This window comes from Danio aesculapii, chromosome 5 (assembly GCF_903798145.1).
Source record: "Danio aesculapii chromosome 5, fDanAes4.1, whole genome shotgun sequence".
In the NCBI taxonomy this organism is placed as follows: Eukaryota; Metazoa; Chordata; class Actinopteri; order Cypriniformes; family Danionidae; genus Danio; species Danio aesculapii.
The window spans coordinates 8,786,073-8,798,207 of NC_079439.1; the positions used below are offsets into that span (position 1 = coordinate 8,786,073).

The 12,135-nt window shown below is 36.6% G+C and overlaps 1 protein-coding gene across 1 annotated transcript in view; it reads right to left on the minus strand.

Moving 5' to 3' along the window:
- The window catches only part of spef2 (sperm flagellar 2), a 51,932-nt gene that overhangs the window by 11,390 nt on the left and 28,407 nt on the right, over positions 1–12,135 (minus strand). The window contains exons 24-30 of the mRNA XM_056457327.1: positions 10,393–10,476; positions 10,188–10,308; positions 9,520–9,643; positions 9,316–9,441; positions 6,921–7,059; positions 5,409–5,638; positions 3,970–4,076 (exon numbers count right to left, since the gene is read on the minus strand). Of these exons, the coding sequence (XP_056313302.1) occupies positions 3,970–4,076; positions 5,409–5,638; positions 6,921–7,059; positions 9,316–9,441; positions 9,520–9,643; positions 10,188–10,308; positions 10,393–10,476 (931 nt within the window). The remainder of the gene's footprint in view (positions 1–3,969; positions 4,077–5,408; positions 5,639–6,920; positions 7,060–9,315; positions 9,442–9,519; positions 9,644–10,187; positions 10,309–10,392; positions 10,477–12,135) is intronic.

Sequence of the window (12,135 nt, forward strand, 5' to 3'; positions counted from 1 at the left end):
TATATTAAATATAAATATATTATATAATAAATATATTATATAATATTAAACTGCATAAAATAATTAAAAAGGACAAATGCTGGACGTTTTGGCCGTGGGGGGTGGTTAGTAGCAAGTAACATGTTATTAGGTTAAGTGACCGCTAGATGGCGGTCTTGGATAATAAGAAGCTTACCACCACTAGGAGTTTGTCAGAGTCATTGGTCAGAGCACTGTGTCCCAGCCGAGCTCACTTTCTGTTCTGATAACTCGCGTCTGTCTTTAATTATATTAATCTGTCTCCATATTCTACCGCATCCCATAATATTAAACGGCACCAAAAATGTCAAAATATTTATTTAATATATTTAATATGTTTTTGTCCACAGCCGACCGCAACTCGCCGTGACGAGATTCCCGAGTCTGTGTGCTCCAATGAGATGTGCTCTCTTCAGCACTCACCATGACAACAGCAGTGACGTCGCATTGTAAACATTTGCATCTGCATTCATATAAAGCTCGTCGGTTCTCTCTCAGTGTTGTCAGTTCGCTCGGTGTTGCTGTTTGTACTTGACCAAGGTGAGTTCAATACCTGACGGTACGAGTGGAGCCACGCCAATCTCACGAAGTCCGCTTCGTGAAGCTTCACTCGGGCCCGTCTGTGCTGTAGTTCCTTGCGGTTTGCGTACATAAACGCAATATCGCGAAGAATATTACGTGTTTGTTGCTCGAAATGTGCCGCCGAGCAACATTCCAGTGAACACTGGCACGGACTGGCGCCCGGTTAGCTCGTGCACTCCCTGGGGCGAGGCGGCTTGTGAACCCTAGGCAGGGAGCAATACAAGCCGTGAGGACCCTCAGGGAAACACGGGAGGCCGGTAGTGGGACCCCGCTGCGAGGGTTATGGTGGGTGGGAGCAGCGAGGCTCACTCATCGTCTATTTTAAACTATAGTTTCAAACTTTAGTTTACTATAGTTTAAAATAGAAACCATGGTAACTGTTATGTTTTAACTCTATGTCTGGCTGTTGTAATGTTTTGCTTTGTTTTTCAGCAGAGTTGTTGAGCAAAGAAGGACTATTGAAGACAACCGTTGAAGACAACCGCGGGTTATATTCACGAGCGCGCGCATTATAATGTTTCCGTGCTGTTTTCTGAAAGTTTATCTTGTTTAGATGAGTTCGCAGGTCAAACAAAATAAACTATACTCTTTCTAAACACTTGTCTCGTGTTTTATTTGTCCTCTACAGCAATACACTGCCATATAAGTCTGTTGAATGCATTTGTATGCAACATGGTTTGACAATAAAGTAGTCTAACAAATAAATAGTTGTTATAAATGTACCTTCATTAGTCAACATTTGGTGTAGGTAATAAAAAGCTAATCAAAGATGTCCTAAGACATAATGGTAATGTTATGGTTGTTACATAACTGTATTCATTATTATTCTGTAGGTTTAAAACCAGCAGAATATAATATATATTTAACATGAACTTACTGTTATTCAAACATTTGCTTAATAAAAATGTCCTAAGACAAGAATGGGTATTGTTTTGGGTTTATGTCAAACTACTGTAGGTTTTAGGTTGACTACAGCTGGTATAGGCTACCTATATCCTAATATTAGTAGTCAAGTTATTTTAATACCCAAATCATGTAAAATGTCTCTTCTTCTCTACTCAAGTACTTTTAGCATGCAAAAGTCAAATTTAAGTATATCATTTTTTTAAGTATATAAAAGGTTTCCAACAACAAAATTTTGTCTTGTGTAAATGACCAGTGGGTGGTGAGAAAAAAAGTTAATGTCAAGTCATATATATATATTTATTTATATATAAATAAATTGATAAAAAATGAAATAAGTTGAACAAGTTGTCATAATATTTAGTCAAAATGCATTTTCTATACATTTCCATTAGACTTTTTTCTAAATCTATAATTGGTAAATTGCTCCCAGGTCAATCGTGACTTTGTCTAATAAAGGTGTATCTGAAAGGAGATTGTGTCCTATGTTCACATTTCTACTCTTGTTTTGGGTTTTTCTTTGTCCTATGTAGTGCTGTCTTTTCCTTTCTGTATCACAATGACATGATCTGGCAACAAATTACAATACAAACAGCAAAGAAATGAATAAATAAATAAATTAGCCACAGTTTATATCAGAACACCCCTCCAGAGTACACTGTTACAGGCCTGTAGCCAGCCTGGTGAGAGGGGTGGTTCTTTTTTTCAAAAATTGGACCTTTTTGCAGTTTTAGGCCTCAGTTTCTATTTAACTATGAGATTTAAATACTGTATTTTAGTGACATTTTAAGCAGTACTTTTTTTTTTTTTTTTTTTTTTTGCTGGATTAACTAGTCAGATGTCATCATAACCACACTTTTTGATGTACTAAAATATTTTATAAAAACTTGCAATAAAGAAACATTGAAACAAATTTATTACATCATAGAAAAATCATATATCATTAGCAAAAAAAATAGGAATCTGTTAAAGTTTTAAAATAAAAAAACTGTAGCCTACTGTCATTTATTAGACAAGAAACAAACTGGCCAGCGCATTCAACTGTCCTCAGTCACAATTTGTCTATTTCAATAAAAAAAAAAAATAATTAAAACTTAATAATAACAACAATAATAATAATACAATAATAATGAATTCTGCAGAATTTTTTTTTGTCTCTTTGGTTAAAAAAAGTACATTTTAAAATTCCTGGATGTCAACAATAGCCTAAATATATTCATATTAATTTAATATGGTCCACTTCTGGTACTTCACACCTTTTATTTGTTCATTTTTATTTCAGAAATAAGGTCCAAGATTTAGAATAAAGTTACCTGTAAACTGTTTTCTCTGTTTAAAAACAATACAGTAGTGAAAGAAGACTTCTCTTACATCAGATTATAGTCCCACTGAAGCAACAGCCGACAGAGGATTCCGTTTGGTCTTAAAGCCTTTTTTCGATGGATTATTTTCATTATTTATGATGGCATAACAGTCAAAATAGGACAAATGAGCTCATGTATGGGACAAATTCTGGACATTTGTCAGTGAGGGGTGGGTCTTCCGAACCCCCCTGGCTACAGGCCTGAAAAGTTAGAACATGTTTTATGCTTATAGTAAACATGTTTTAATAGAATTTTGGCTGTAAAAGTACCTACAGGTGTTTCAGGCGCAGGTCAGATTTTCTCCAGGTCATAATTGATTTTATTTATATTCATTTATGAATGATTATACCTGTCCAGTTTCATCTGAAATGCATCCCAGATCACCTTCTGAAGTGGTTTGAGCGATCGGAAATCTGATCAGAATAAAATGAATGAAGTGACCAAACAGCTGTAAAAACACAGACGTGACGGGATTATACAGCACATCCCGGCTAATGCGGTCAGTTAGCCTAGAACCTCATGGATAAGGGCATATTTACATCTGTTTGAAAGTAAGTAACTTTTGCCTAACCTTGTTTGGCAGTCTTTTTTGAACATATGTTCAATATTTTGCGATCATGACGCCGCTGCCTGCCTTTTCTGCCTCTCTTGTTCTTTTTGACCTACAGTGTTTTTCAGTATGGATGTCGCATCAAAGATTCAAACGCTACCACTCAGTGGGTTATGTCACGTGACTCGCATCACATTATTGTGGCCTTAAGCTCCATGGGATTTTAATTACTGGGCCTAGTTATTTAAAATGACACTTTATTACAATATATATTAAATATAAATATATTAGTTATATAATAAATGTATTATATAATATTAAATTACATAAAATAATTAAAAGGACAAATTCTGGACCTTTTGGCTGTGGGGCTCTTCTTTTTTTACATACTCAAACCAAAGTCACTTTTTAAATGAGATAAACTCCAGCCATTTCAACTTAAGCTACTCAACAACTGCTTGTGGGCAAAATTTAAGTGGTTTTAACCAAAGACACCCACCAAACCAATTTTTTTTTTTAGAGATATGAGGTGTTTATATCATGAAGATGTACCTGTGAAGGAGTGATGTGCATCCAGGCCTCAGGAAGGACATCAGTACCCATGTGAACAGAGGTTAATTGGTGTAGAGCTTCAGTCAGTTCACTTCTACACATCAGACCTTGACAAACCAAATAACACACAGTATACGGTTACTAACATGTAGAAACATGTTGAATACAGTTCAGATCAGCTGTTCAACTCTGATTCTGTTCATTTCGTTTAGCAAATCATCTGATAAGGGCTTGTTCACCCAACAATTTGGTTTGGAAGAAATGGAAAGAATGGCATAAATGAACCTTGTTTAAATTTTTATGGACACGTTTTTTTTTTGGCATTTTAAACTAGACTCAGATTTTTATTAAAAATATTATATTAATACTTTGTGGCTTGCCAGACTGTACAGATATGATCCCTGTGAAAAATGGACAAATACATTCTCATTGCATCTTATTTTGAGTTTAACTTCAATTGAAAGTCAATCAAATTTTAAAAAATAAATAAAAATTACTTGCTGTACTGTCCACCTATACAGTAACTGATTCAGCATTTAGGTGGTTTGATTAAGTCACACTAACTGTCATCAGGTTCTGCAATCCTATTGGTTCTTAGTCTAACAGTGTTCATAATTTATATCACACTGGGAGAATGAAGAATGTCAGTAATTAAACAGATCTCACTACTCATTTACTCTATGGCAGTAAACGGATGGCAACATTATTCCAAATATCTTCCTTTGTGTCCAGCAAAACACTGAAAATTCTGCCCATTTCAGTAGATTTGAGACAATAAAACTAAGACAAATAGGACAGCTTAAATACAGCATGTAGAGAGAGAGAGAGAGAGAGAGAGAGAGAGAGAAATACAATTCCAGTTTCCCTGTTCTAAAACATGGACATAGATTATGTGTAGGAGGGGGCGCAGTAGGTAGTGCTGTCGCCACACAGCAAGAAGGTTGCTGATTTGAGTCACGGCTGGGTCAGTTGGCATTTCTGTGTGGAGTTTGCATGTTCTCCCCATGTTGGCGTGGGTTTCCTCCGGGTGCTCCGGTTTCCCCCATAGTCCAAAGACATGTGGAATAAGTGAATTGGGTAAGCTAAATTGTCCGTAGTGGAAATGTGTGAATAAGAGTGTGTGGGTGTTTCCAGTGATGGGTTGCGGATGGAAGGGCATCCGCTGCGTAAAACATATGTTGACGATTCATTCCACTGTAGCGACCCTTGATTAAAAAAGGGACTGAGGCGAAAATAAAATAAATGAAAGAATGATTTTCATTGACTTTAGTAAAACTATAAATGAGTGTTCTTGAATTTGATTATCATACAGTCTAAGTATATGACAATTGAGATCTTACAGTGTAGCGTGAATCATGTAACTATAAACTGTTAAAAATCACAATGTAAACCAACAAAATTTTGTTAGAATTTTTTGCTGGAGTAATGCTGACTCTAACCTGTAGGGGCGATCTTGTGCAACTGTGTGCAGAGGACGTGCAGCTGTTGTACTGTGAGTGTGCTGTTTTTGGGCTGCTCCAGCAGAGATCGGCGCAGAGCAAGCTCTGGACTCAAGAGCACACGCGTGTCTCCATCCACACAGAAATCAGTGCTCTGCAGAACCAGCTCATGACGGATCTGAACTCCAGTCTCAATGTGCTGCCGCACCAAATCTGTCAGCTGGTCGATACTAATAAACATACACAAACATATTTAGTACTTAATAATGTGTTCGGTTAGGAAAAACTTATTAAAACACCTTTATATAGTACGCACAATTATAGTACGCACAATTAATTAGGAGACTTTTCACTCACATTTTCTCCGGATTTATAAATTGTAGTTAAGCGTTTGTCTTTTATTTTGTAATCTACTGATGACATTTCTTCCAAATTAATATAATAATAATTAAAACATACGCTGGATTTAAAATAAAAAGGTACTGTATCATGTTTTTAGACATGTTCATATTTGTTTTTTGAAAAAACCCCAATGTTTTAAATGTAGAGGATTTAAGAAATCAATATTTAGTGAAATAACCCTGATATTTAAACACAGCATAAACATTTTCTGGAAATAGAAATTCAATTTGGAGGAAATGTTATTAACCTTCCAGTTAATGTCATTCACTTTCAGTTATATCAAAGAGCATAGAATCACCAAGAGGCGACACTCTAGTGCGATTTGTGAAACGCGTCAGCCTTTTTGGAATGAAAGTTCCAATAGAACAACAGCATATTATAAGTCTGTAAAATAAACTATTAATAGTGCTGATGATTGTGATAGTAAGTGTTGTATTGTCGTCTTTCAGGTTGTATCTCAGCTTTAATGCACTTTTGAAGTAAATAAATAAAACACAAAGCAGCTGCTTGCCATCGCAACAGCAATAACATCCAATGGACAGCCGATCGCTTTCACACGAAAATGGCAGAATCCGGGGCTGTTGCTGGGCGCTGATGTTGCAATGGAACGTTCTATTGAGTGTCGCCTCTTGGTCATTCTAAGCTCTTTGGTTACAGCTGTCTGTTACACTGTTAAATACTAAAAACATGTTTGTTATATTATTTTAATCCATCAAAACATTGGCTTGCAAATAAATTTATTGTAATACCACTTATTTAAAGATAGGTGCTAAGTAATGGGCGTCTTATACATTTAGAACCTTACTTCTACATTGCAAAATAGGTGGAAAAGAAAATCTTTGATATATATATATATATATATATATATATATATATATATATATATATATATATATATATATATATATATATATTCTTTAAAAACCATACTTTTCTTTAAAAACCATGCACAGAACTTTTTTAAAAATAGCATTTGGAAAGAACCTTTTCCAAAATAGTCAGTTTAACCTATGATTCTGGAGTTTATGATCTGTATATTTACATTAATCTTGGCAGGACACTTTCGTCATGCTCTCCTTATTTCTTGCCATCCGTTCATTTTCCTCTCACCTTTTCATTTCAGCCAGATAGCGGGCTTTCATCCACTCCTCCATGTTCCCATAGACCTGTTCTGCTTTGTGCTGCAGACTGATGACTGTTCTTAGTCCATGAGCCTTCACCAGCTCCAAACGCTGCTTCACTGCATTTTCTGCAACACACGCACACACGCACGCACACGCACACGCACACGCACACACACACACACACACACACACCAAATGCAAAGACAACAGCTATGCTTACCTCCAAAAATAAACATTTAAAGCTGATCTATTATAACCCTTTTTACAAGATTTAAAATAAATCTCTGATGTCCTTAGAGTGTGTATGACACTCAGCTCAAAACATCACACATATCATCTTTTATAACTCGTTTTGGTGACTCGCTTTAAATTCAAATGAGACCGTTCAAAATCAGTGGTGTAGTCCTATATAAAAAGGTGGTGTACAATTACACCTGACCCAAATTTTAAATGAATGTAGGCAAAGAAACGACGAAAGTCAATGTTTGTTTGATTCATTAGCTATATATATATATATTATATATATTTTCACTTCGGTTACCTGAAACTATTAGCTTCCACGAAAGGAAAAACAAATACTATGTCAATGTTGTCAATGGTTACAGGTTTCCAGCTTTCTTCAAAATATCTTCTTTTGTGTTCAACAGAAGGGAAAAAAGACAAACCGGTTTGGAACAAGTAAAGGTTGAGTAAATGGTGAAATTTTTTCTTTTTTTGGGAGAACTATCCATTTAAAAAGATGTAAACAAATTTGTCCGTTTTAAAGGGAGATGCTAATAGTCTAATCCTATTTAATGATTTATGTTTAGCTATGTTAGCTATCAGTTTTCATATCAAAATTAAAGGGGACTGAGGCGACCTTGTAGTAGTGTACAGTTCATGAGCTAAACTTTTTGGGGGGTTGAATAAAAATATTGGAGGGCTAAAGCAACGCCTATGCTATTTTCTAAATTTACCTGAGCATTTCAGCGAGGCATCGCCATTCAGTTGACTTGTGGTCTTCGAAAAACTCACGAAATTTTCTTACTGCTGCTGCGGTCGTCAGGGGGCAGGGGGTGCAAGTTTAACAAAAGTGCACCAATTGCAACAAATTACGATGCGAGTTAAAAAAAAACATTTGGTATACTGTAAAACATTTTGTATACTGTATACAGTAAAAGGGGAGGTGAATGCACATAAATTAGGGACCGAGGGTATACGCAATTATTGATCCTCAGAAGTGGTAATACCCAAACAGCTCGTGGAAAAAAGTAAGCATACTGAGTATACGTGCGCATAGCCCCGACTACACCACTGTTCAAAAGGGACGTGGAGCTTTTTAACACTGGCTGGTTATGTTCTCGCTCCAAAACAAATTTTTAGTTATTTTTAATAAATAAAAAAAAAGAAAAAGAAATAAAAATGATGAATTGCAGTAATCTGCAAATAAAGCAACGTTTTTCTGTTGAGGAAACCATGTACTGTAGCTCTTTTGTCCTGCATAATAAATAACTTGTTGGGATGCCTGACATTTAAGAACATAATCTTTCAGAGTTAGTTCGGAGAGATCATTAGACTAAATCATTTTGATGACAGACTTTTCATTTTAGAACAGCATAAGAGATCAGAGATTAGTCTAATGGTTAGTCAAGTTACTACAGGATTTATTTAGGCAAGGTCAAATGAGTTGCTTTGCATATAACCAAATCTCTCAAATGTGTATAAAATATGTGGACTGATTGATAAGATAATTTGATAAGATAAATTCTTACTTAGGTTTTGTCTCGTTTCTAATCCAAATATCTACAAATTCTTAAATTAAGAAGCATTTTTTAGACAAAGAACAAATATTGTCTTGATTTCAGAAATATTAAGTTCAAATTAATCAAGGTTTTTTTTATAACAAGCTAAATAATCTGCCTATGGGGTAAGCAAATATTCTCATTTCAAAGCAAAAACAAGATTATTTTGCTGACACCATTGGCAGATTATTTTAAGGAAAAACTCACATTATTTTGACTCATTATTTCTGAAAACAAGACACTTACTTTTACTTGTCTAAAAAATGCTTCTTGATCAAATCAGGCCTTTATTGGTCACATACACTTTCGTATAGAGAAATTGAACCCCCCCCCCCCCCCGACCGTACACAAACATCACAATTTACCAGGGGAAGACAGGTCACAGGAGGTAGCATTTAGAACAGGAAATAAGATACATTTCAGGAGAGAGAGGCAAAAAAAACTCCCTCTCACCTTGCTCTTGAGTTAGAGCAATGTGAGATCAGGGAGAAAAAAAAGCCCAGCCCATTCTGATTTATTAACTTTTAGATATTTTGCCTAGAAACAGGACAAAAACGAACTAAGAAAAGCGTTTGTATTGCAGTGTAGCTAATGTCATACCTTCAGGTTTGAGTGCAGCTGAGAGCTCCTGTTTGAATCGTTTCTTCTCTGCTCTCTTCTTGAGCTCCTCTGGGTTCCTCGCAGCAGGTTGAGGACTGGGCTCTGGAGGAGGAGGAGGTGGAGCACCTGAAACAGCAAGGAGTATCGATTTAATGCATGAATTCACAATTTAAGCTCATATGAATGAGGGAGGGTCTTCATCACCTTTTTGTTTTCCTGCTTTCCTTACGTCTGTAGCAGAGGTCAAAGTTTGAGCTTTCTGTGCCTCCATCTGCTTCTGCTCTTCATCAACTTCTTCTTCATCCCACTGCCGGGTCTCTGCAGACACCTTACACACAGTTGTGCGCACAGACATAAGGAAAGATGATGAGATGTCACAGGTATTTCACAATTAACACAGTTTATCAGATCAGTTTAGTCACAATCAATTTGCATGTTAGTTTTGGAGTCACGGTGGCGCAGTGGGTAGCACAACTGCCTCACAGCAAGAGGGTCACTGGTTCGAGCCCCGGCTGGGTCAGTTGGCATATCTGTGTGGAGTTTGCATGTTCTCCCTGTGTTGGTGTGGGTTTCCTCCGGGTGCTCCGGTTTCCCCCACAGTCTAAAAACATGTGATATAGGTGAATTGGGTGAGCTAAATTGTCCGTAGTGTATGAGTGTGAATGAGTGTGTATGGACGCTTCCCAGTGATGAGTGGAAGGGCATCCGTTGCGCAAAACATATGCTGGATAAGTTGGCAGTTCATTCCGCTGTGGCTAACCCAGATTAATAAAGGGACTAAGCCGAAAAGAAAATGAATGTCTAAAGAGGCCAAAATAAAGTGTAACCTGGCTACATCTCTTCTAACCAACACACACTGCTATAACACACACCATGCTCCTGAAGAGGGTGAATGCTGTCTGGAAGAACTCCTGCAGCAGGTTCTCATCAGCCTGATGCAAGGCCTGTTTGAGGATCTCAGAAGTTGGAGATCTGCAGGAAACCAGTGGAAACCTGACAACACAAATCCATCCGGTTATTCAACACGCATGCTTACATCTCCACGCATCTAAAGACAACGATTAAAAGCACACATACACTTTCGTTTTCTTCCTGTCCACAATTTCAGAGTCTTTTTCCTCAGCATTCTTTATAGATTTCTCTGACGGAGCAGATTCAGTGCTGAAATGCAAATATAGAACATATTAACACATCGAACATCTTACTCTAGTGCCATAGAGCAGTGTTTCCCAACCCTGTTCCTGAAGGCACACCAACAGTACACATTTTCAAGCTGTTCCTAATCAAATACACTTGAATGAACTCATCAGAACATTAGAAGAGACTCTAAAAGCAGAAATTAATGGGTCAGATAAGGGAGACATCCAAAATATGTACTGTTGGTGTGCCTCCAGGAACAGGGTTTAGGAAACACTGCCATAGAGTCCAGATATCTTTACTGTCAAAAAACAAAGGTCTATTTTCAAAACTGAACACTGGAATACTTTAATAAAAAGTATAAGGTACACTGTTAAGTGCTTACTGTTTATTTAAAGACTGTACATACAGTGGGTACAGCGGGTAGTATCCAAACCCCCTTATCCTGGATGAAAACCTTCTCCAGAGTGCTCAGGACCTCATCCTGGGCTGAAGGTTTACCTTCTAACAAGACAATGACCCCAAGCACACAGCTTAAATACATAAGGTGTGGATTCACAACAACTCTGTGACTGTTCATGAATGGCCCAGCCAGAGCCCTGACTTAAACCCAATTGAGAGGTAGATCTCCGGAAAGACCTAAAAATAGCCGTCCACCAACTTTTACCATCTAACTTGACAGAACTGGAGAGGATCTGCAAGAAGGAATGGCAGAGGATCCCCAAATCCAGGTGTGAAAAGCTTGTTGCATCTTTCCCAAGAAGACTCATAGCTGTATTAGTCCAAACCGTTTGCCACGCTCTTCTAGCGATGGACTTTTAGAATTACACACTGTAAATTTAATGCGATCTGGCGGCACTTCTTTAAGTCACTATGCTCCAAAAATTTGGAATTGTCTCCCGAATGAAGTGAAAGAATCCCCCAGCATTCATGTTTTTAAAACGCGTGTTAAGACGCATCATTTTGAAATTGCGTATGAATACCACAGTCGTGTAGTGTATGCATTTTATGAATATTGTGTAGGTGCATGTATGTACAGTGTGTGCATGCATATGTGAGGACTATTGTGTGTGTGATTGTGCAGATATATGCATATATGAGTATACATGTATGCTTTTATTTGAGCACATATTTGTTGTTTATTTTGCTTTGTCTATACATCTTATTTTCTTAAATCTTAAATATTTATTTGGTTTATTTTAATGCTTGTTTGTTTGTGAAGTGCTTTGAGTTGCATGTATGTAGGAAAACAATAAATAAAATGTATTATTATTATTATTATTATTATTATTATTAGATCAAATGGTGGCTAATTACTGAACAAAAGGTCTGAACATTTAGGACCATGTGACATTTCAGTTTTTTTTTTTTTTTTTATCTGCAAAAATGTCAACAATTCTGTGTTTTTCTGTCAATATGGGATGCTGTGTGTAGATTAATGAGGTGGGGGGGAGAATTAATTGATTGTAGCAAATGGCTGAAATATAACAAAGAGTGAAACATTTAAAGGGGTCTGAATATTTTCCATACCCACTGTAAGTACACTACAATACACTCGTCACATTTCAAAATCCACAAGACAATAAATAGTAAAATGAACGAATGAATCAATCAATCAATCAATCAATCAATGACTTTAATTGTATTGACCCTACTGGATGAGAATAAAATTTGCATCATTGA